The sequence below is a fragment of the Coenobita brevimanus genome, chromosome 89, assembly GCF_032717465.1.
Source record: "Coenobita brevimanus isolate Jiangsu-jjx chromosome 89, ASM3271746v2, whole genome shotgun sequence".
NCBI classification, from domain to species: domain Eukaryota; kingdom Metazoa; phylum Arthropoda; class Malacostraca; order Decapoda; family Coenobitidae; genus Coenobita; species Coenobita brevimanus.
The window spans coordinates 17,278,918-17,305,506 of record NC_137042.1 but is presented as its reverse complement, the minus strand read 5'-3'; the positions used below and the strand labels follow the sequence as shown (position 1 = coordinate 17,305,506).

The 26,589-nt window shown below is 44.3% G+C and overlaps 1 protein-coding gene across 1 annotated transcript in view; it reads left to right on the top strand.

The window, feature by feature from the left end:
* Positions 1–20,093, top strand: part of LOC145411379 (DNA excision repair protein ERCC-6-like) — a 101,405-nt gene extending 81,312 nt beyond the window's left edge. The window contains exons 11-13 of the mRNA XM_080281410.1: positions 940–1,118; positions 4,187–4,408; positions 17,021–20,093. Of these exons, the coding sequence (XP_080137536.1) occupies positions 940–1,118; positions 4,187–4,408; positions 17,021–19,019 (2,400 nt within the window). The 3' untranslated portion in view covers positions 19,020–20,093. The remainder of the gene's footprint in view (positions 1–939; positions 1,119–4,186; positions 4,409–17,020) is intronic.
* The last annotated feature ends 6,496 nt before the right edge of the window (positions 20,094–26,589 follow it).

Sequence of the window (26,589 nt, the reverse complement as noted above, 5' to 3'; positions counted from 1 at the left end):
ACTGTAAAACAAAAGTGATGATATCTAGGGTTGGTGGTGGTACTGTCAGAGAAGAGGGAGAGTGGCCATGTGCAATTTTTCACAAGGGCGTGGGAAGTACAGTAATTCCATCTTGTGCAGTGTTTGTGATAAATGGATGCACAAGAGAGGTAGTGGTATTAGAGGTAGACTGTGAGATAGTGCTGACTCTGTGTGCCCGGCATGTTGGAGACAACAGGTGGAAATTGTCCGGCGTGAAAGGATTGAACATGCTGGCGAGTCTTTTAAGTGTGTGGAAGAGTTTTGTTATTTGGGAGACATGTTATGTGCTGGAGGTGGGGCGGGAGCTAGCTCTTTGGCTAGGGTGAGAAGTGGTTGGAAGAAGTTCAGGGAGCTGTTGCCTCTCCTGACATTGAGAGGACTCTCCCTGCGTGTTAGGGATCTTTGTATGCAGCATGTGTTAGGAGTGTGATACTATGTGGTAGTGAAACCCAAGCAGTAAAGGAAGAGGATATTCACAGGCTCAAATGCACAGAAATGATAATGATTAGGTGGATATGCAGTGCGTCCCTGCATGCAGGTTTACGATGGAAAAGTTGAGAGGTAGGATGGAACTGGAGTGTATTGGTGTTGTGATGAGGAGAGGTAGATTGAGATGGTTTGGGCATGTGGAGAGTTTGGGGGATGATAATTGGGTGCAGAAAGTGAGAAGCGTTAATATTGGGGGTGGGTTTGTGAGGGGTAGACCGAGAAAGATGTGGGAAGAGGTCATTAAGTGTGACCTCAGGGTTAAGGGATTGAACAGGGGGGCTGCCATGGATCAAGCAGTGTGGAGAGCTGTCATCATGTGACCAAGGCCAATGCATGCAAGCATGTCAGAGCCTTCAAAAATGAAAACAGATTTAGCTAATGGTTTTGGGGTGTTTTGCTGTGATAATTTAAATGAGTTTAACCCCACAGCCAGAGCTGAGGTATGGGTGGTGGAAACGGTCTGGGAAGATGCACGTGCTACAGTCAGTGTTGCGGCTTTGGTCTCACCAAGGTCACCGTGTTCTGCTCTTCACTCAGTCCCGTCAAATGATGTGCATCCTGGAGCGCTTCCTTATGGATGAACAACACACCTACCTCAAGATGGATGGGTCAGTTCACCACTAGTCTTTTCTTAGAGACTATAGCAAACAGAGATTGGCAAGTGCTCTTGGATTATGATTGATCAGGGATATCAGTGCCATGTTGTGCCCTGATGTGTGTAGGAACTGGATTTTCTTTCTTTTTTTTTTGGGGGGGGGGTTATAGGTTTATTCCGAGCTGTAGCTTGCACTCATAAGGTATGCCTTATTAGTGACTGTAATCTCATAGTGCTGCATACAGTTTGGTAACTATACTGTTAGTTGGATGCCATAGATCGCCAGCCAACGAATGTATATGGTGGGTATTGGACCTCATGTGCACCAATACTTGTTTTTAACCTTATATGCCTGTATCTATAAATGTGTGATTACAAATTATTTCATGAATGGAAGATCTAATGTGTATCAAATTTGGCCCAATGTGAGTGAGTTTGGGCATAAGTGATTCATGTTTGGTTCAGGTCAGTCAGTGGTCAGAGTTCAGAGTGCAGAATTATCTCATTAGTACTTTAATCAGTCTATACACATACATCATGTTTAGGGATGAGAAGTTATTAAATGTTTGCATAGATGAATCATAGTTCAAGGGCATGGCTCAAGGTCACTCTTAGGGCACAGTGTCACATTGCTCTCTAAGCACTTTTAGTCTAAGTAGGAGTGTAATTAGTGGTAGGTGTGTTGTAGTACTTGGTAGGGTGCCCACCATACACTTACTCTCTGCATTACTACCTTCAGGTGTTTCCACTTTGAGTGAGAAGCAAAATGGTTTCCAGTAACCTAAGAAATCATTCTGTTTGCTGATAACCATGTAGGCCAAGCAAATGGATGTCTAGTGGGGTACAGCAGTGGGTTAAGGTGCTCCAGCTGGAGCTGAAGGAGGGGGGGGGGGGGAGCTATTGCTTGCATAATGTTTCTTGAAACTCAGTGATCTGGACCATGTACACTTGACTTGGACCTCAGTACTCCTGATGGGGTAATAAAAGATTGGATGATACATACATACATTCTTGCATGTATATTTAGGAGTGTAACCATTTTAAAAGTCATATAAAAGCACTACCAAATTAAAATAAGTGACAGTTACCAGCTCATTATGATAATCATCATCATCATCCAGACCTCCATTCCCACCCTAGGGCAGGGTGAGGAGTGGCAGTGTTCAGACAGCCTAAGTTTGCCCAGTCCAATGGGCCACGCTTCCAATCACTCATCATTCAAGCCCCCGAAATCCTGGCACTGTCTGATACTCCAAAAACATTCACCACATTCTGTAGTTTCACATAAACATAGCCGATAGAGTCAGTCCGGACGCTGTCACACTAAAATGGGGTGCCTAATCCCTGATCATGCACATCTCACAATATTCATCCAGCCAGCCCGATTCCGTGTCAGTCCCATAGCCTCACCGACTTCCCTACCTCTCTTCCTCTCACACTTATCCACCATATCCGTCCATGTTCTCCATGGCCTACCTCGCCTCCCTCCTCCTTCAGATTTGCTGAGATATACTTTTTTCACCACTCTATTGTAATCCGTTCTCTCCAAATGACCATACCATCTCAGTACACTCTCTTCCACTCGGGTGTCCACAGACCTCCTTTCTCCTCATCTTTCATGAATCACATTATTTCATGGCCTATCCATTCTCTGTACTTAAATTCCTCAGCAGTTTCTCCACTGTTCCTACTCTTGACTTTTCATTTTTATGCCACACCATAGTCTCACATCCATATGTTAAAGTTGGCACTAACTCTCCTTCATGTAAGCCTTGTGCAGCTGCAACACTCAAGCCTTTGTTCCACATCAAGGCCTTCATATCACCAGCTACTTTCCTTCCTTGTGTCACTCTACTTTCCTTTTCCTTTGGACATTTTCCTCTCTTTTCTATCGCTGTGCCAAGGTATTTGAACTCTCCCATCAGTTCCAGTCTCATCCATTCACTGTGACATGACACTGGGATTCACCTTCTCTCTCAGTAACCATCACTCTTCTCATTTCTGCATTTACTGACAAGGCACAGTGCTCACAGACATTAGCAGAACTCTGCAGTAGGCTACCAAGTTTTTGTACAGTATGGTATTTGCAAGTAGTACAACAACATCAGCATATAGCAAATTTGAGATATTCCATCCATCACCATTCATTACCAGTGCCATCCCTCTCTTCATTACTTGTGTTTTTACTTCTCTCATCACCCCATCCATGTATATATTGAACAACCATGGGGACATCACAACCTTGTCGCATGCCTACACTGATCGTGAACCATTCACTTAGATGCCCATTTAGGCTACCCTTACACATGCTTCACTACCATCATAACAACTCTTGACGGCACCTAGCAGCTTACCCTCTACACCGTACATGGACAAAACCTTCCACAGTCCATCTCTGTCTACTTTGTCATTTACTCTTTCCTGATCCATGAATGCCATAAACACCTTATAGCCCTTCTCACAAGCCTTCACTATCTGTCTTACTGCAAATATTTGATCCACACATCCTCTGCCACTCCTAAAGCCACCCTGTTCATCACTCACAAGGACTTTTGATATCTCTCGTTCTTTCTCTATACAGGTAATAAGTCTTCCATGTACCTTCCCTACCACACTCAATAAAACTTATGCCATGATAATAATTCTTGCACTCACTTCGCTCACCTTTATTTTTGTACAGGGGTACAATCACAGCCATTTTCCATTCTGCTGGCACAGTTTCATTCATCCGTTATTATGATACTATAATAACAACAACAACAACAGACCACAGCTCTGTCTCAGACCAACCATTAGTCTCATATACAGAATTTTAAAGTATGGATACGGCCCACTCACTGGAAATGAACCCATCCCATTTTTAATGGGAATTACAGTTATGATGATGATGAAGGTTATGAATAGAAATGTAGGGAATAGCTTCATACTACAATAGCTGTACAGGAATCATATTAATAGTGGTGAACAGGAAAAACAGGATTCTTATCTGTAGAGAATATTCATCTGTTTTTAACGTTAAATTTCCAGGATGACATCAGGTCTGTAGAGAATATTCAGTTGATGTTAACATTTAATTTTCAGCGCGACATCTGTGTCTTCCCGCCAGCCACTTATTGAGAAATTTAATAAAGATATGTCGTACTTCATATTCTTGTTGACGACTCGAGTTGGTGGCCTTGGAGTAAACTTGACAGGGGCTGATCGTGTAGTGATCTTCGATCCTGACTGGAACCCATCCACAGACTCTCAGGCCAGGGAGAGGGCATGGAGAATAGGACAGTTGCGGCATGTCACAATCTACAGGTATGGTTTGGGTATCATGATAGAGGTGGCATAGCTGTGGTATGGCACTACAGTAAAGCATGCCACACATGAGCCTGGGACAGCCTCATAGTAAACCAGAGGTCCTGCTAAAACTTCTGACTATCCATCAGGGTTTCCATTAGTGGACATACAGCTGTATGTTGCATTAAAAAAATGCAGCCATGCATCTTATTTTATAATCAGCGAAGTCCGAGTGACTTCCGACATCTTGATCGTACATCTAAAATCAGATGGCTTGGCATACCATGCTGTGTATAAAATGACCATTTCATTAGGTAATATTGAGCCTGCGTGTACATCAAAGGCAGCTAATTATTGATTTTTGCTTTGTCTGCATTCATTGACTACCACCCGGGGCGGTATGAACTCGATTACGGACAGTTAATTTTGGCATGTGTATCTCTTGTCAGTTTTTCAGCAAAGATCAAAGTTTGTATACAAAAACTCGGTATGGTTCGCAGTATTTTGGGGTTTTCAAAAAGTCCACGTGTTTCTTTGTTTCTTAGTTTGCCCATGCTAATTACTGTCAAAATTACATACAGTATACAGTAAAGCCTCTATATAACGGACTTCAGTATTCCAGAATTCTCTTTTATCGGACTGGAGGAGCCGACTGGACTAAATTCATAAATATATCGGGAAAAGTCCGATAAAGCCAGAAGCGGTTCTTACTGCGTGACCTCGATCTGGAGTGGCCGTAGCGTCACTCCAATTTTTCAGGAAAAGTCCGCTAAGTACAGCTTCAGTCAGTTGGTGCGATCCTGACTTTATGTCTGATATATCAGAAAAAGTCTGGGTTAGCAGGGGGAAGTCCAGATGTTGCTTTTATTGGACTTTTGCTTTTTTTTGGACTGGCCTGGGCCCCAATTAGTCTGTTATAGTGAGGTTGTACTGTATTTTATTTGTTTGCTTTGTACCTTATTGATTAACAGCAGTAATTAACAATATCACATTAGCAAACTGTGAATAAGATGTATGATGAAAGGACCCATGGAAATTCCATTTATCATTTTATTTTAAAGGTAAACAATACCTGTAATAAGTTGTGACTTCCAAAATTATAGAGTGGGACTTCCAGATTATAGGGTCAGGAAGTTAGAACTTCCACAATCTGAGCCATATTGGAAGCCCTGACCCATGCATCATGGTTATTTGACTATTTCATCTAGTAGTTGCCAACTCCATTCTTTCTTGTTACTGCTATCAACAAGCATGTGAATACCTGTATAGTATGTCTAGATTGTCAAATGTACCAACTGCCAGACCTCTGCCACATATTGATGCTGTCACAGGTTCACATGTAGCACACTGCACCTGTGGATCAGGTTATGACCAATATTTATTGTGGTTAGTCTGTAAGGGTGTAGGAAATGTAATTATAATTCAGACTAAGTATTACCTTATAACTAGTAAAAATTAACCCAGGCTGACTAAAATTGTTGTTGGTGGGGGCACCTGCCATCCACTCACTTGATGTATTGCTACCTTCAGGTGTCTCTGCATTGAGTGCCAAGCCAAAGCATTTTTTTTTTTAACACAGGAAGTCATTTGCTGTGTTGGGTGGAAACCATAGAACCAATTGAACACCTGGTGGTCTACTGGAGCAAGGCACCCCATCTGGATGTGAACCATAAGGATTTGCATCCAAAGGATGGTTGGGGTATATAACGTACATATCAGTTCACTGCATGGCCAAGTCCTGCAAGTGCGATGCATGCCAGCGTTTGATGGGTCTTCTTGACCAGAGAGACCTGGGTTGATCTACTACTACTACTACTACACTAACTGTAGATATAGGAAAAACAGAATGCAACCCTTGTCACACACTTCTATTAATTTCATCTTTCATCAGCGTTTTTCATTTCCTCAGCTACCGTACTGCTTTTTTTTACGCATTCATATACTATATCCTGCTATCTTTTTCATCACCCATGCCTCCTTCAGCCCTTAAATTCACTGGCACATATCACTTTTTCCTTGCCTTGTTAATGCTTATTTTCTTTATGTAGGTACAGTACACTCCCCTTCTGTGGACAGTGCCACACTTTGGCAAGGTGTAGGAAAATGTGTAGAGGTTCTTGGATAATGCTGCATTTGCGTCTTCTCCATCCATTTAACAAGGGCACTATAGTAGGTTCCACATTACCTCATTATTTGGTTATATGGTTACCACCCAACATTGCAAATGGTTTCTTGGGTTACAGGGAACCATTAGGTTTGTCACTTTGTGTAGAGTCACCAAAGAAAAAAGTAGGCAGCACTACATCAAGGGAGTGGATGATGGTCACCACCACCCACCACAGTTAATGCAATGGCTGTATGCCTCAAGTGTTTGTAAAGCACATTTTCAAACACTTTAGTCAATCCTATACAGTCATTACTCGTTTTACGATGGGGTTACGTCAGGTCATACCTTATCGTATACCGATTTTATCATAAATCAGGAGATTGAAACCCATTATAAGAGGGGGGTTACATAATCTCAACTTCCCAAAGTCACCTAAACAAGACTGAACCATAAATGACAACCCACCTTCATGCCTTCCTGTGTCGGTCCAAGTCGTTCCCCTCCGAGGCTGGTGGACAGCCTGTGCTTACAGGCACTAGTGGTCAGCCTCTGAGTCAGACAGGAACAGGTTAGGAGGAAGGGAATCCGGCCCATACCTGCACCAACCTTAGAACTGGGACCCATACCTGCACCAACCATAGCGCTGGGGCCTTATCACTGGGCGCACAAATCCACAGAATTAGTCCCTTAATTCACACGAACTTTTTTCCCGCGATTTCAGTTACCCACGAATTTTTTGTACAATAATTAAAACATAAAATTATAGTATTCATATAAATAATTTTAATATACGAGAGAAATAAATAAAATATACAAATGCCTACCTGCTGCCCGTGTGCATACATACGTGTGTGTGTGGGTGGGAGGTCGGTCTACCACGCACCACACAGTCAGTTTGAATCCGACGGTCGAACCGCGTGTGACTCGCGAATTGTTATTTGTGGCTTATTTTTCTGCCTTCCAGTGATTGCTTGCCTTGTTTGCCAACATGGGGACTTGAAAGATCAGTGAATGTATTGTGGCTCATTTCATCTGGCAAACTGTTGATAGTTATATTTTAATGCTTTCCTTTTTCACACACACACACACACACACACACACACACACACACACACACACACACACACACACACACACACACACAGATATATACATATAGTCCATAACATACGACCTATTGGCACTCACAGTGAAGGCCCTGTAGAGCCTGCACAGGTACTTTCGAGTTGCAACCAGTGGCTGTTGTAGCATTCCCAAGGCATGCGCATGCACACACACACACAGATATATACAGATAGTCCTTGACTTACAACCAATTCGCACTCACGAGGAAGGCCCTATAGAGCCTTCACAAGTACTTTCGAGTTGCCACCATCGGCTGTCGTAGCATTCCCAAGGCTCGCTCACATAACAAACCAATTGTGCTGCCAACAGCATGAATAATGGTATTGAATATCAGATTTATAATATTTTAAAGCTATAATGAACAGCTGTGTTATCGATATATGAACGTACTGTTTATTATATGTTATTGTTTACAGTTTTTCTGTACAGCAAAAATACATATCTCACACTGTATGATAGTTTGCAACCAAGGATGCACTTGTTTCTTATTGCACCGCGAGCGGGATGAATAATGGTACACTCAAACCTCGATTTAAGGGACTAAATGGGGAATTGACTTGTCCCTTACTTGAAAATGTCCATTGTTTTACCACACATAAAGACAATCTTATTATGAAATGCAATGATTGTTTCACTTATCATACTTATTTATATGATTATGAACATTATTTTATGGGTACTGTATTAAGAAACATATTGATGTGTATAGCCTAGATGTTACGTATCATTTTTGAATGGTCTAGTCCGTTTGTCAGGTAGATTATGGAGTCCCTTAAATCCGAAATCCCTTAAATGGAGGTCCCATAAATCGAGTTTGAGTGTATTTAATATCAATTTTTATGTGTCCGACTCTGGACATAGGCTTTACAACCTGCTCCCAAGGCCCAGTTGTCCTCCATCATGCCGTACACCTCACATGTCACCACTACGGTGCAAACACCCACCGTCCATATTGAATAAATGCTAGGGCTGTTTCATACAGGACTGGTGTATTGGTATTAGGGGGGGTACTTTTACATGTCGGCGGGTCTTTTAGTAGATCATTAAAATCTGCTTATTATGGAATTTAAATCCTTAAACTGTTCCCTGCCCCAGCGGGGATTCGAATCTGGATCCGTTTGGACTGAAGACCACCTCTCTATCAATTCAGCCACTGCCTACCCCAGATTTGTAATACTTTACAGCTATGATAAATAGCTGTGTTATCGATATATGAATGTACTCTCTCTTGTTATATGTTTTTGTTTACAGTTTCCCTTTGCTGCAGAAATATGTATATCACACTGTATGATAGTTTGCTACCAAGGATGCATTCGTTTCATCTCATACCCAGGCCTACAGCCTGTTTTCGTGCGACGTTAAGGGAACTTGTGGGCCATGATTGTAATGTGCAGATTAATGCTAGTCATTGCAGGTTTATGCAGTTTAAAAACTGTTTTTCCTTCCATAACGTCAAGGTGAGTGGCAAGGCTGCTAGTGCCAATGTGAAGGTAGCCGAGGCATTCATGGATGAATTTTTTGTATTCATTTGTTATGACTGCTGTTCTATGGCAATTTAAATACTGTTCTATATTTTGATTAACAGTATTTTGCAATATTTATGCATATTATTTACTTTAAAAGTATTTGGACATGTCTGTGACTTCATAAGGTGTGCTGTATATCTGACTTCTGGCAGTACTTCATTGTATTTGCATTTTCGACTTACAGCCAAATTGACTTATGACGGGTCTGTTGGAATGTAGCAGCAGTCAAGCAAGGTGGTACTCCCAGGGTGGATGGAAAGATGATGACAGGGAGAGCTTGAGCTCTCATTTCATCAGCTTTCGGGACTAGCTCCTGATCATCCCCCTTTACTGAACTTTTTCAGTGTTTCATTAACTCAGAGAGTACGCCTGTATGTTCTCCAATACAAGTTCCCCTAACTGTCAGCACTAAATTACGTGCACATTACTCACTACACATCCTATTCAAAATCTTACAAAACTTGGGATTGAGGAGTGGCTGGCTAGGGTCATGATGGCCATGTATGTGGGTGCTTAGACCCAAGTAAGGGTGAATGGGGATTCAAGTGATGAGTTTTCTGTGAATGTTGGTGTGCACCAGGGGTCAGTTTTGAGCCCCTTGTTGTTTAGCATGGTACTTGAAGCCCTGTCACATGACATCAGAAATGGACTCCCATGGGAGATTTTGTTTGCTGATGATTTGGTGTTGATTACAGAGAAGGAAAGGGAGGTGGAGGAAGGATTGAGGAAGTGGAGAGACTGTATGGGGCACAAGGGCTCACGAGTAAATGCAGATAAAACAAAAGTGATGGTGTCTAGGTCTGGTGGCGGTACTGTCAAAGAAGAGGGAGAGTGGCCATGTGCGATTTGCCACAAGGGCATGGGAAGTAATTACATCTTGTGTAGTGTGTGTGATAAGTGGGTGCATAAGAGATGTAGTGGTATCAGAGGTAGACTGTGAGATAATGCTGATTTCTTGTGTGCTGTGTGTCGGGGATAGCAAATTTAGATTGTCAAGCGTGAAAGGATTGAACTTCCTGGTGAGTCTCTTGAGTGTGTGGAAGAGTTTTATTATTTGGGAGACATGTTATGTGCTGGAGGTGAGGCTAGAGTGAGGAATGCTTGGAAGAAGTTTAGAGACTTGTTTCCTCTCCTGATATTGAGAGGGCTCACTCTCCGTACTAAGGGATCTTTGTATGCAGCACGTGTTGGGAGTGTAATGCTGTATGGTAATGAGACCAGGGCAGTAAAGGAAGAGGGTATTCACAAGCTCAGATGTACAGAAATGAAAATGATTGGGTGGATATGCAGTGTGTCCCTAATTCCAAGGGCTGGAGGAGCTAAGTTTATGATGGAAGTGTTGAGAGGTAGGGTGGGACTTGAATGTATTGGTGTTTTGATTGGGAGAGGTAGAGTGAGATGGTTTGGGCATGTGGAGAGGGTGGGTGATCATATTTGGGTGCAGAAAGTGAGAATTGTTAACATTAGTGGTAGGGTTGCAAGGGATAGACCAAAAATAACCTGGGACAAGGTCATTGAGTGTGACCTCCGGGATAAGGGACTGAATAGGGAAGTTGCCAGAGATCGAGCAGCATGGAGAGCTGCCATTAGGTGACCAAGGCCAACACATGCAAACATATTGGAGCCTTCAAAAATGAACGAATGACCTAGAACAGCTTGCACAGCACCCTACCCATATCCATGACTGCCTTGCAGAGAGTTCCATCATATTTGACCTCTTCCTTACTTGTTATCCTTCTGCTTACTCTGTTATCTTTTCTCTCTCTTGGGCTCGTCCAATCGCAACCATATCACCTTTACCTGTTATATTGCTCCAGTATGGCCTATGGACCCTCCCAAGAAGGTTAAGCAGCGGCTGTGGCATTTTCAAGCTGCTAAATGGGAGACCCTCAGCCAGTATTCTCTGATTTTCCGTGGAATGATTATTACTTCCATGGCTGAGAGTCATCTGAGTGTGCTTTGCATATTACGGAGGTTATTCTCTTGGGCATGGATGCATACACTCTGTTCTCATATTCTGTGACTAAGGAAAAAAAAAAGGGGGGGGGGGTATCACACTTGTTCTACTGCTGTCCGCAGCAAGGAGAATGCCTACAAAAGGCACCAGAGCCAACCACCCCTGAATCTCACCTCTTCAAAATTTCTACCTGGAAGCGTGCTAAGTCTGTTCTTCACTCTGCTATAAATAATTTCATTCGTACTAAATGCTATGAACTCTCCAGTGCAAATTCTTTCTGCTCTGTCTGGCACCTTGCCAGAAACCATTCTAACAACTTTACGTCATCATCCTTCACTCCTCTTTTCCACTCTGATGGCTCTGCGGTTGTTTATTCTACTGATGAAGCAGAACTCTTTACCCAGACTTTCTCTTCTAATTCCACCTTAGACGATCCAGTGTTGTTTCGCCATCACTTCCCTCTTCTGATTTCCCCATGGCTGACATTAAAATTTCTTTAATTGATGTGTTTTCTGCCAACACTAGCCTCAGTATTAACAAGGCATATGGACCTGATGGAGCCCCTCCTGTTGGCCTCAAGAACTGTGTTTCTGTGCTTACACCCTGCCTAGGTAAACTCTTTTACTTTTGTCTTTCAGCTTGTACCTTCCCTTCCTGCTGGAAGTTTGCTCTCATTCACACTGTCCCAAAGAAGGGTGACGATTTCCAGCCCTCAATTGCCCAGTTGCTTTAACATCCTGTATTTCAAAAGTTTTTGAGTATTCTTAACAAAAAAAATCTTAAAGCACCTTTCCAGACACAACATGGGTTGTATGGGTGCTGCCAGGGATGCTCCATTGGAGATCGTCTCATCTACCTTTCAGACTCAAGGTCATCCTCCTTTTGGGACTTTAGCGAAAACTCTGCCATTGCACTTGACATCTCAAAGGCTTTTGATCAAGTCTGGCATAAATCTTTAATTTCCAAACTGCCCTTTCATGGTTTCTATCCTTCTGTCTGTGCCTTCATCTGTAGCTTCCTTTCTGGTCATTCTGTGGCTGCTTTTGTAGACTGCTAGTATTCTTCTCTTAGGGCTGTCAATAGTGGTGTTCCTCAGGGCTCTGTCCAGCCACCAACTCTCTTCATTTTATTCATCATTGATCTTCTAAGCTGTACATCTAACCGTATCCACTCATACACTGATGATTCCACCCTTCATCTTTCCATTCACTTCCTGTAGCATCCATATCAGCAGTTACTTCAATAAACAAGCGATGAGGTTATGGCACATCTAATGTCTGACTTGGCTCATATCTCTGATTGGGGTAAAAGTAATCTTGTTGTTTTTAATGCATCAGAAACAGTTCTTACATCTTTCAATCAGACAAAATCATCCACAGGGGTATCCTCTAACTTTAAATAATATCCAGCTTAAACCTGCTTCATCTTTAAACATACTTTGGGTTTCATTCTCACAAGATTTATCTTGGAATGATCATATTACCTCTCTTATAAAATCTGCTTCCAAGAGATTAGTAGTGCTAAGCCAACTCCATGCCTTCTTTATCCCTGCTCAGTTGTTGTCTTTATACACAGGTCTTATTTGTCCCTGTGTAGAATACAACTCTCATGTGTAGGGAGGCTCCCCACACACAGTTCTTCTCAACAAAGTGGAATCAAAGACTTTTTGTCTTATTAATTCTCCTCCTCTAACTGGCTCCCTTCAGCCTCTGTCTTTTTGCTGAACTGTTTCATCTTGATCTCTTTTCTGTTGCTACTTCAGTGGTTACTGCCTCTCTGAACTGTCTGCTTACATTCTTCCATCACTACGACAGGTGCATAACACCCGTCTAGCAACAAACTCTCATCCCTTTTCTGTCCAGCTCTCTAATGCAAGAGTTAACCATTACTCCCAGTCCTTCATGTATGCAATAGGTTAACTCTGGAACTGTCTCCCTCTCTGTATTTCCTACTACCTATGATTTCCGGTCTTGTAAACGCATTGTGTCCTGGCATCTCAAAATGATCGGACCTTGAATTTCGCTGTCTGTCATCTTGCCTTTGTTTTCTCTTGGATGGAATAATCTTGCAGGCTTCTGGCTTTGGTTTCTTCTGTCTTACATAAAAAGAGAAAAAAGAAAGTTGAGGCCTACCTGTGTGTATGTGGGAGTGTGGGGTTTTTCAAGAATACTCCCCCAGTATCCCTGCTTGTCGTAAAAGGCGACTAAAAGGGTTGGCGGAGGGTTAGTGCCCCTCCCCGGAAAACAGCTAACTAAAAAAACAAACAATAAGCCTCGGACAAGGACTGACCAAACGATGTCGACCAAGGACCGGACAAAGGACATGATTATCAGAACGTGGAATGTAAGGGGAGCAAATGATGAGGTGAAAGAGAGAGAGAGATTGTCCAGGTGCTTGAGGGTGCGAAAGTGGATGTATGTGGAATAACTGAAACAAAATGGAGAGGAGAAAGTGTGAGAGAATGGGAGTATGGATGGGGTATATGTGCAGGAGTAAGTGAGAATGAGAGGGCAAAGGAAGGAGTATGTATAGTTGTGAGTAAAAGATGGAAGAAGAGCATAAGACAGTATGGATCAGTTGGGTCAAGGATTGTGTGGGTAAAGTTGAAAGTTGGAATACAAATGTGGGCGATTGTGTGTGTGTATGCGCCAACGCAAGATCGTGCTAGAAGAGTGAGAGAAGAGTTCTGGACAAATGTGGAAGTGTGCATGGAAAAGTTTGGAAGGAATAAGAGAGTGTTTTTGATCGGTGATATGAATGGTAAAGTTGGGAATGTGAAGGTGGATGGAATAGTTGGTGAGTGGGATGTGCCTGCTGAGATAGATGAGAATGGGAGTGCATTAGTGGACATTTGTGCTGGGAGGGAGTTGGTAATAGCCAATACCCTCTTCAGGCTTGAAATGATCCACAGTTATACATGGCGAGTGATGAGAAGGGTGGGTGATGAACTGAATGAAAGGAAGGCAATGATTGATTATGTATGTGTGGATGAAAGGATGCGAAGATGTGTAATGGATGCAAGAGCTTATAGAGGTTGGGGGAGTGGACTTTCTGACCACTACTTGGTGGTGGCCAGAATTAGAATTCAAGTAAGATGGAGGAACAGAAGAAGGGAAAGACGAGAGGAAGGAGTATTTGCAAGGAGAGTGGAAAGGTTACAAGAGGATGAGAAAAAGGCAGAGTATAAGAGAGAAGTGGAGGAACGATTGGGCAAATATGAATTGGAGCAGATGGGAGACCTGGAAGGTGTGTGTAGGATATTTACAGAAGAAATATGTGCAGCATGTGAGGTGGTGTGTGGAAGGAAGAGAAGACGGAGGGGAGTGCAAGGAACAGCGTGGTGGACTGAAGAGGTGAGACAGGCTGTGGCACAAAAGAAGAAAGCATACAATGAATGGATGAGAAATAGGGGTGTGGAAGAAGTTGAGAGGCGGAAGAGAGAGTTATATGTAGAAAGAAAGAGAGAGGTGAAAAGATTAGTAAGAGAGAGTAAGAAGAGAGTGGATGAGGAATTTGGAAGGAATTTGAGTGTAAAGTGGAGGGACTGTAAGAAAATGTTCTGGAAAGAGGTGAAAAGAGTAAGACAGGGTGTAAGTGAAGTTAGCAGGGGAGTGAAAGATAAAAATGGTAGATTACTAGTGGAGAAGGGAGAAAAAGAGAGCAGATGGAGAGAACACTTTATGGAATTGTTGAACATAGAGGATGGAAGTAATGCGAGTATAAGTGGCTGGGGAATGGCTGGGAGACGGAGGGAGGTGAGAAGACAGGAAGAAATCAGTAGGATAGAAGTTGTGGAAGCAATGAAGAAAGTTAAATCAGGGAAAGCCCCAGGATTTGATGGAGTGTGTGGTGAAATGCTGAAGCATGGGGGAGAGATAGTAGTAGAATGGATGTGGATGATGTGCAGATTGGCCTGGGAGGAAGGTAGAGTCCCGGAGGATTGGAAGTCAGGTATAATTATTCCCTTGTACAAGGGAAAAGAGGAAAAAGAAGTGTGTGGTAATCATAGGGGCATTTGTCTTCTTAGTATAATAGGAAAAGTGTATGGTAGGATACTTAGTGACAGAGTTAGAGAAAGAATAGAGAAATTAGTTGGAGAAGAACAGGGAGGCCTTAGGAAGGGAAGAGGTTGTGTAGATCAGATATTCATTCTTAGATCTTTAGTGGAAAAGTTTCTAGAGAAGGGAAAGAAGTTGTATGCGGCTTTCATGGATTTGGAGAAAGCATATGACAGGGTGGATAGACATGAATTGTGGAAAGTGTTAAGAATACATGGAGTAGATGGGAAGTTGTTGAATGCTGTGAAGAGTATGTACGATGGTGCGAGGGCTGCAGTGCGTGTGGATGGTGAACTAAGTGAATTTTTCTCTTTGAAAGTTGGGTTGAAACAGGGATGTGTCATGTCTCCATGGTTGTTCAATCTGTACATAGATGGGGTAATAAAAGAGGTACAAGGTAGGGTAGTGGATGTTGGAGTGGCCCTGGTGAGAGAGGATAGTGTTTGGAAACTCCCTGTACTGTTGTTTGCAGATGATACTGTGTTGTTGAGTGAAGACGAAGGGGAGCTACAAGGCTTGGTGGGTGAGTTTGGGAGAGTGTGTAAGAAACGGAATCTAAAGGTGAATGTAGGGAAGAGTAAAGTGATGGTCTTTGAGAGAGGTGAAGTCAGTGAATGTACAGCGAGGTTGGATGGTGAGGAATTGGAAAACGTGAGTACGTTTAAGTACTTGGGTAGTGTGATGAGTAAGGATGGAGGTTTGGACCGTGAAGTGCTTGAAAGGGTACAGCAGGGAAGAAAGGTTGCTGGTTCTTTGAAAGCAGTGATAAGAAACAGGGAAGTGAGCATGGAAGTGAAAAAGTTACTACATGACAGTATTGTGATACCAACTCTAACGTACGGAAGTGAAGCTTGGACGTTGTTGGAAGGACACAAGTCAAGAGTGAGAACAGTGGAAATGAGTTATTTAAGAGGAACCTGTGGAGTCACATGGAGAGACAGGCTGATGAATGAGGATATAAAGGAGCATTGTGGTGTGGATGTGGATGTGATAGGAAGCATTATGAGGAACACACTGAGGTGGTTTGGCCATGTGGAGAGGATGGAGGGTGAAAGACTGACGAAGAGAGTGTATGTGAGTGAGGTGGAGGGGGGAAGAGGGAGGGGGAGGCCGAGGATGAGATGGAGGGATGGGGTGGAGAGGTATATGAGAGAGGGGGGTGTGAGTTGGGAGCAGGGCAGTGAAATGGCGGGGGACAGGGCAACTTGGAGGCAATTTGTTTGTGGCCACCCCAAACGGGATTGAGGCGTCTGGCAATAGATATATATATATATATATATATATATGTGTAGTGCTACTCTCGGGTGTCAGCCCTTTCCTCTCCTTCATCCTTTTTTCCTTCCATCCTCTTCTGTCTTTCATTCCTTCATTCTTTCCTCGTCCTTCTGCTCACAGGTGAATTTACACTCCCTCTTCTGTCTTTCTCTCCTTCATGCTTTCCTCTTCCTTCTGCCTGTGGGTTACTCTACACTGAGTGACACACCAAATGGTTTCGTGTACACCAGGAAACCATTTACTTTGCTGGACGGTAACCATATAACCAAACTTTGGCACCTGGTGGTTTAGTGTGTAATTACGGATGGTTGGGGGTTATTTCTCATGTAATACCACTCAGGGATGAGTGAGGCTGGTCACTCTCATCTTAAATGTCAGGACCAACTTGCCTAGCCCCGGTCTTCTACGCTTCTCGTGGATTGTCTCAAGTTCATTTTTAAAATCAGTCTGATATTACCCACATGACTTGCTCAGTATGGTGGAAGTACAGTGTATGCTTTATGCGATTTGCCTTCTAGTCATTGTATGAAATGCATGTAGAATATTTGTCCTCTAAGTTATGATGGCATTACTCCCCTGCAGGTTATTGACTGCAGGGACCATTGAAGAGAAGATATACCACCGGCAAATCTTCAAACAGTTCCTGACCAACAGGGTACTTAAGGACCCTAAACAGCAGCGGTTCTTTAAAACAAATGACCTGTATGAGCTTTTTTCATTCACAGAGGGAGAAAAGGAGAAAACGGAATCCTCTGCTATTTTTGCAGGCACTGGCTCAGAAATCAAACTGGGGAGGAAGAAGAATAATGATGATGAGAATGATGAAGACAAAGATGTAGTTGAAGGGGCTGATGATTCTAAGCATAGAGAAAAGAACACTTTACCTCATTCCTTACAAGAACAGTCTAACATGGAAAAAGTGACAATGAAAGAAAATATAAAGGAAAAGATTCAGCAGAATAAACCAAATATGCTGAAGTATGAGAAGCATAATAACCTTACTCAGCCATTGCTCCAACAGGAACAGACACCAAAGATAAGCAAGAAAAAATTTGATAAAGTGGTAGACATGGGAAAAGTATGTGCTAAAAAAAACAGTGAAAAGGCCAATGAGTATATGGCTGAGGAGAGCAAGTTTTCCCTGAGCATGAGTAAGATTGAAAGAATGAAGGAATTAGCAAAACAACTGAGTCAGAAGATTGGGAGCAAGAACTCTCCACTGGAAAAACTGAAGGTGGATATGAAAGAAAATAAAGATGGAAAAACTCAAATCAAGATAGAATCAAAAGAGTTAGGTGACTCAGAAAACACTCTAGATAATGTGACAGTCAAAACAGAGAGCAGTGCAAAAGAAGCATCAGAATACACGTCACAACCAGAGGAGAATACAAATTGCGGCATAAAAGAAGAAGAGTCTTTTAAGGAAAATGGAAGTAAGGATGTAGAGAAAAATGGTTCACCAGAAAATGGCAGTGGAATGAATAGAAATAAGGGTAAATTGTCTTCTTCACCTCATGATGGCAAATATTATCCAAGTGGCCAGCTAGAAAAGATATCCTTGGAAAATACTGATACCGATATGAGAAGCTATAAGAGAAAGAGGGAAGAAAAAGACAAAGAAAGACACAGAGAAAAACACAAGCACAGGAAGGGAAAGAAGTTTGAAGGAGAGCGTATTGAATTCTTAGTGAAAAAAAGGAAGTACAAGAGGACTGAGGAAGAAGAGGAAGCAGAGAGGGACAATGCCAAGTCGCAGGATGAGTATGTATTGGAGAAGCTGTTCAAAAAGTCAGGGGTTCATACAGCACTAAGCCATGATGTAATTGTGAACTCAAATGATTCAGATTACATACTGATTGAGGGAGAGGCAGAAAGAGTGGCCAAGGAAGCACTTAAAGCAGTACGGGCTTCCCGTGCCTGGTGCCTTAAACCCCGCCCTCCGGGTAACAGAAAGCCAGATACTCGGCAAGAGGAAAAGAAGCCCAGATTTGGGAAGAAAAAGAGCAGCATATTTACTGATGAGAAGAAATCAGATGTGAGTAAAGATAAATCCTACAAAGAAAATTGCCATAAGCACATGTTTAATGGAGGCATAGATGATGATGGTGATGAGGACAATGATGATGATGGGATAGACAGTGGAAAAGTAGGTGAGAAGAATAGAGGTTTCAGTCCCCATAAGAAGAGAACAGAAACTTCTGAAGGGTCAAGTGGTGTTATTACGTCTTCACAGCTTCTTTCTCGAATGCGGCATAGGAATAAGGGTATTGCTTTAGACTCAGATGATGATGGAGAAGAGGACTATGACCCAGATTACCCATCAACAGCAGTCAATACAGCCAGTGAGGTGGAACCAGAGGTACAGGAAAATATTGACCTTCTTGCAGATATACGTAACTTTGTGGCATTTCAGGCAGAAGTAGATGGAAGAGCTTCAACTCAGGAAATAATTAGTAGGTTTCGTGATCGACTACCCCCAGAACAGACTCCATTCTTCAAGGCTCTTCTCACTCAGATATGTGATTTTCATAGAGAATTAAGTGGCAAGGGGATCTGGTCTCTTAAAGGGGAGTTTAGGTAGCAAAGTGTGATGCTGGAAACATAATGCAGTGATAGCTAGTATTGACACTGCCATGAAAACCTTAGTAACATTAAGAAAAGATGAAAGATGTATTGAAGTAGTCTAGACTGATTAACCTGTTCTCTAGTTCCTACTTTCCTGATGGGACAGTAAAAGATCGTATGATGTATGAATGGACTTAACATTGATTCTGCAGGGGTGTACTGCTCTGGACAAGGATAACTTTTTTGTTGAACAAGTATGAAGCTCAGAAGATTTCAGCACTTGAGTTTTAAGTTGTTTGTTGACTCATTATTTATTGTCAGTAAATGTATCAGTATCTATTCTGCAACTGTACAATGTGTACATCAAACAAAATATTTTAATTATTCTTTTGGCTCAGCTTTTGGGTCATCAGAGCTGTATGTTTGGTAGTAAGGTGTTGGTAAGATGTGTTTGATTTCCATAACCTAATACTTTGTAAGCTACTTTACCTCCTCTAAGTTATTGTTTTATAACCAATGTAAATTGTACCTCATGTGAGGCCTGCAGTTTGATGTATGAAGACCATCATTGTGCCTTATGTGAGGTCTGCAGCTCAGCAAGAGTTAACAGCAGGGTAGCTACATCATTTGACGGACACATTTTACCCTGTATTTCCCAGTTCATCAGCTGGCCAAGTAAAGCAGTATTTCTGTCATTCCAGTCAGTTTTGGTTGGGCCAGAGGACGGTAAGTTTGACCTGCTCTGCTTGTACTACTGTAGATCTCAAGAGTCCCTTTGGACTTCAAAAATCCTATTTTTGCCACAGGTAGGCTGAAAGTTACTACTGTACTTCACCTCCTCATCTCTCAAAGAAAACAAAAGCCCCAGAGGTGTTCTTTGCGTTTATTTGCTTACAGATGAATGTATTTTTCAATTTTCTTAGTTTTTTTTACATTACCCCTTGAATTTAAAGAAAATTAGCAAAAGGTGAGCAGAAATTTCACTTTAGCATGTTAAAGGGCTAGACCTAATTGCAATATTATAAGTACTGTACAATAGGTAGCTTAATTATGATTATTATCATTATTGTGATACAGTATACATCTCTGACCCAAAGGTCAAATTATGATTTAAGTTATACTGTATTAGACACAGAAATAAAGATTTTTATTTTTTATATGCATATATAGTTTTGGGATTTGCTCTCTCAGGAAGTAAGATATGGGGCACTTTGCTAACATACAGTATTTCTTTCTATCTTGTGCTGATTAAATTATTTTAGTTGCAGTCCAAAACTAAAGTAGACAAATTTTGATTCTGTGAATGACAAATCTAAGGTTGGTTCAGAAAGTATGAGTTTTTTTTTTTTTTTTTTTTTCCCCTGTCAGTTGGAGGATAAGGGTGGGGTTTTGAATATTGCAGTGCAGGACGTTCCTGAGCATGATTGATTAATGCCAGCCACCACGAGTGACTTAGTGGCTCAGCCTGGGTTCATGGTCATGTGCCTTATACTCACCGTGTTCCCACACTCGTCACGATGAGCGAAAAAGTCGAACAATGGTACTGCATCAGATTTTGCTAAAAGTAGGTGATGCCTAAGTTGAAACTGTCAGGAGGATGCAGCGAGTTTTGGAGAATGAAGCCATGGGGTAATGCAAATAAAGGAGTGGTACAGTCTCTTCAGAAATGGCCGAATGTCAGTCAAGAGTGATTCACTTCCTGGGTGGCCATCAACAATCGTCAGTTGACTCTCAGAGAAATTGCTAATGAAATTGGAATCAGCGATGAATCAGCACACAAAATTTTTAACGGATGATTTGAGCCTGTGAAGAGTTGCTGCCAAGTTCGCTCCAAAGCTCCTTTCACATGAACAACAAACTCTGGATGAACGTTGCTCAAGACATCGGAGTGTGCATATCGCGGTCCAGGCTTTTGGAAGACTGTTATCACTGGAGATGAGACATGTACGGTTACAACCCAGAGACCAAAGAACAGTCGTCCCAGTGATAGCATGCAGGGTCGCCTTGGCCAAAAAAAAGTGCAACAGGTCCTAAGCAAGATGAATTGCTTTTTTTTTTTTTTTTTTTTCACATTGTGTTTTGCATCACGAATACACACCAGTAGGTCAGACTGTCAACAAACATTACTACCTTAACATTATCTGTTCTCTTCGCGACGCAGTTCAGCAAAAGATACCAGAGTCCAGACCTTTAGAAAGCGGCAGGTTGGAAGCTGCACCATGGCAACGTCCCTGCCCATCCTTCTCAACTGATTCAGAAATTTTTGGGCAAGTACAACATGCATATGACAAGGTCGATAGACAAGGATTGTGGAAAGTATTAAGAATATATGGAGTAGTTGTGAAGTTGTTGAATGCTGTGAAGAGTATGTATGATGGTGCTAAGGCTGCAGTGCTTGTGGATGGTGAACCGAGTGAATTTTTCTCTTTGAAGGTTGGGTTGAAACGGGTTTCATGTCTCCATGGTTATTCAATCTGTATATGGATGGGGTAATAAAAGAGGTACAAGGTAGGGTAGTTGATGTTGGAGTGGCCCTGGTGAGAGAGGGTAGTGTTTGGAAACTCCCTGTACTATTTGCAGATGATACTGTGTTGTTGAGTATGGACGAAGGGGAGCTGCAAGGCTTGGTGGATGAGTCTGGGATAGTGTGTAAGAAACTGAATCTAAAGGTGAATGTAGGGAAGAGTAAAGTGACTGATGGTCTTTGAGAGAGGTGAAGTCAGTGAATGTACAGTGAGGTTGGATGGTGAGGTATTGGAAAATGTGAGTACAAGTACGTTTAAGTACTTGGGTAGTGTGATGAGTAAGGATGGAGGATTGGAGGGTGAAGTGCTTGAAAGGGTACAGCAAGGAAGAAAGGTTGCTGGTTCCTTGAAAGCAGTGTTAAGAAACATGGAAGTGAAAAAGTTACTACATGACAGTATTGTGATACCAACTCTAACGTATGGAAGTGAAGCTTGGACGTTGTTGGAAGGACACAAGTCAAGAATGAGAGCAGTGGAAATGAGTTATTTAAGAGGAGCCTGTGGAGTCACATGGAGAGACAGGCTGACAAATGAGGATATAAAGGAGCGTTATGGTGCGGATGTGGATGCGATAGGATGCGTTAGAAGGAATACACTGAGGTGGTTTGGCCATGTGGAGAGGATGGAGGGTGAAAGACTGACGAAGAGAATGTATGTGAGTGAGGTGGAGGGGGGGAGAGGAGGGGGAGGCCGAGGATGAGATGGAGGGATGGGGTGGAGAGGTATATGAGAGAGACAGGGGTGTGAGTTGGGAGCAGGGCAGCGAAAAGGCAGGGGACAGGGCAACGTGGAGGTGATTTGTTTGTGGCCACCCCAAACGGGATTGAGGCGTCTGGCAATAGATAGATAGACTAAAATGCCCGCGACCGGACCTTCCGCCCCGCCACCCCCCACACCACCACCCCACCACCCGAGGAGGAGATAACGGTCAGGTTAGTGACCCGGGACAAGAGGGTCATCCGACCACCACTGACCTAGGCCCCTTCTTCCCGCAACTACCTCAACACCAGGTGAGCCCAGACCCGCAACAAGTTACAAGGCGGTTAACCCTCGACAGCAGTGGGGTGGGACTGATACGTCAGTCCCTCGTAGTCTTGTGGTGACGACCACAGCTTCACCCCAACGGGACAGGAGGTCCCTAGGTGAGCCACGAGGTGTTTACACCTACTGCCACCGCGAGCCACGGGGAAGTACCATCCTTTGCCGCGGCAACCCTGGTGAGCCACTAGGGGCTTGTATCCTCTGCCACCGTGAGCCACGAGGGGCTTGTATCCTCTGTCACCGTGAGCCACGAGGGGCTTGTATCCTCTGTCACCGTGAGCCACGAGGGGCTTGTATCCTCTGCCACCGTGGGCCACGAGGGGCTTGTATCCTCTGCCACCGTGAGCCACAAGGGCGTAATACCCTCTGCCACAACCAGGACAGGAGGTCCTTTGACGAGGGAGGAGAGCCCTCTATAACAAATAGGGCAGGAGGCCCAATAGTGGATTGTACAGGGCTCACGCCCCTAGCCACTCTAAGGGTAAGAGACCCTCACACACCTCCACAAGTGGGTCCCAGGACCGATCAACCTGGTGCCACGGCAATTGTAAAGACAAGAGAGAGAGTTGCCTCTGTGCTACCCTCCATAAGTGCAAGAGAGACCACGGCCTCCGTGTGTCCTCTAGAGTCAGCTAACTCCTGAAAGGAGCAGCCGGACACCACCCGGGGGAGTTGCCCCTAAAGTGTCACCTGAACAGAGGCCCGGTCCCAGTCGGGACCTACCTCCTACCCCCGGGAAATTCTTGTCTTCCCCAGGTACCAGCAGGAGACGAGGCCGCAGCCCACACCTGACGGCGCGTCCCCCAGCAGACCTCCGCAGCCCTCGGACCCCTAGGCGAGCCCGGCAACCCGTTGACGCCGACCTCCCCCTGCCGCAGACCCTACGATGTCAGGCCAGTCTGCTACACCTGTTTGGCCCTGGTCCCTAGGGCCAACACAGACAGGCCTCCCTTCACAGTGACCAGAGGAGGGACTACAACAGGTCGAGACCCCAGGCAAGAGGGTCTCCCTGCACCGTGACCAGAGGAGGACCTACAACAGGTCGAGACCCCAGGCAAGAGGGTCTCCCTGCACTGCGACCAGAGGAGGGTCTACAACAGGTCGAGACCCCAGGCAAGAGGGTCTCCCTGCACCGTGACCAGAGTGAGGACCTACACCTTATAGTGACAAAGTGATATCGCCCCAGAAACTCGGGCAAGAATAGTGACTTTCCCTTTCCCGTAGTGATCCAGTGACAGAGTGAACCAGCGGGATTACACCAAAAAGTGTCCGTAAATACCTTCCCCTAGTAAAGACTGTAAGTTCTAGGTTCATACAACTAGTGGTATCCCAATGTCCAGTCTAGAGTAGTCTCCCCCCCTTGTCAGTGTACGCGCGGGCGAGAGTTGCCGCGCCGAGCCCAAACAGTGAACTCTAGTGCTCTACCCCCCCTTGTTATTTTATAGTAATAATCCCTCCTCGGCTCATCAAGCCCAGACATCTCTATTGTCCCAGCACACTAAGACCTTTTGGACTTTGATGCAAGTTAATCCCATCCACTTCTGGACTCTTAACCTATTGTAAAGCATAATTAAGGAGTGTGTGAATATCCCGTATTACACTAACGTAACTTTGTATATCTGTATCCTCTGTCTATAATACCATCCTATGTAATATTGTTAAGGCGTTGGAATTAAGGTAATAGATGTGTTAAAGGTGGACTGCCTAGTTTTTATGTCCTGTTCCTTTGTTAGTGCATTACTTCCGGTCCGGAAAGAGGACCCCGCTCAGTAGCTAGTGTCTTTAGTACGAGGAGTCGGCCTAAAAACACTCAGCATAACACTGGTGGCAAGCGGTGGTTCTGGATCCGAGTAACGCACGGAGGAACGTAAAAGGAGACCTTGCACAATGGCAGCTAAACCGCACATTCAATTACCAAAATTCAACCCGGACCAATGTGACATGGATGTTTATTTGGACATGATCAAATTCCTTTTAGACATAGGGTTTGAATCAGATAAGGAGAAAATTGCAGTCACACTACCGAATCTGGGAAAAATCATCACAAATGTCGCACCCAAAATAGTCCCAGAACTGTCATGGGACCAGTTCACTCAGATAGTGAAACAGGCTTTCATGCCTTCCATGGGCAGAGTTGTCGCACTTTCACAACTCGACGCCCTCACCTATGACGGTAACCTGGATGATACTTTCACCCAGGCTCGGCGCCTCGTCACCGCCGCTTATCCCGAAGCTGAAGTAAATACTTGGGACACTCATACCTTCAACGCCCTGCTGAGGATCCTCCCGAGCATAGTCAGGGAACATTTCTCCATATATGATCCCTCAGGAAATATGGACCAAGACCTGCAGCTCGTCAGGCGCCTTCTCGCCGCCCGTCCCACACCACAACCACTTCACGCAGTGACAAAGTTCCCCACAAACCACAACCTCCCACCAAAAGCCAAGCCGACGCCCCACCAAACGCCTGCAGACCCGCCCCCCACAGTACCCAGGGCTTACCCGCACAGGAAGCGCCACAACCCCAGGGAACAAGGGAACTTAATCAGTATAAACCCTTGGGAGTTCACGGCTTGCAGCCGCACCTGCCCCCTTCATGACAAAAGGGAACAACTCAAGGCGAATCGGCGAAAGAACCCCCAACAAAGCCGAAGAAAAGTTTCCTCCCTTGAAGACGACGCCCAAGGGGACGACGTACCACCACTGCTCTACCAAGGACCGGAAGAAGACGAGCACGACGACTACCCCCATCCTCAGAAGATGGATTTTTAGGCCCGCCCCCGCACCTCCCCACGGTGGCGGGGGCCACCTCAAATACCTACAGACCCCCAGTCTACAACAAGATATGGCTGAATGGGGTCAAGACAAGATTATTGGTGGACACGGGAGCAGCCAGGTCTTGTCTCTACTCCCACTTCTACTCCCGCCACATCTCAGCATTCGGCCCACTTCTCCCCACTTCAGCCAACCTCGTAGATGCCGGGGATGGCCCCCTACCCATCCGTGGGGAAACCAGGGCCTTACAAACTACCACCCATCAACAAGTCTCCACCGACCACCCATTCATCATTTTTGACTCCTCCTGTAGCCAATATGATGGTTACCTTGGCCTGGACCTGCTTCAGAAACTCCACGCGTCCATTGATTGCTATCAACGTCGCCTCCACTTCGGTCCAGCCCAACCCAACCAAGCATTCACCGACAAAAAAAAAAAAAGAAAAAAAAAACCGACACCACCCCCACACCACCCACCCACACAACACACCACCACACGCTCCCCCTCCAGCCCACCTGTTCCTGTAACCCAAGCCTACACTCCCCAAGTTCCTCAGTAAATTCCCTCCCACCACCACCCCCCACTCCATCCGTGCCATCACAACATCCCTCATTCCCTGCCACTATTGCCTCTACCATTACCATTCCACCCCACCACGAAGCATGGGTTACGCTCACCAGACCCTCAAGTACATCAGTCCTTTTTTCACCATCCATCCCCAACGGGCCCCTAGCATCCTGCCTAGTCTCCCCCACTTTCCTCCCTCCCAACGCCCACCAAATACGTATTGCCAATCTCGCCACAACACCTTTAACCCTGCCCCGAGGCCTCATCATCGGCGACACAGAAAAGGCAGAACCATGTCCAACACCACCCCCCAATCACCCCACCCTCCCCAACATACCACCACATCTCTCCCCTGCCCAGTCAAACAGCCTCCACCAACTACTCCTGGACTTCCAGGACTTATTCTCCGTCGGCCTCACTGATCTCGGCCATACCACCTACCTAAGCCACAAAATTCACACTACAGGACCGCCCATTCGCCAACCATCTCGCAGAAAAAATCCTAAACAACGGGCAGAAGAAGACCGGCAGGTTCAAGAAATGCTAGATGCCGGTGTCATATCAAACTCCACCAGCCCATGGTCATCACCTGTAGTACTCGTGCGAAAAAAAGACGGAACCATGCGGTTTTGCGTCGATTACCGAAAAGTAAATGACGTTACCATCAAAGACGCTAC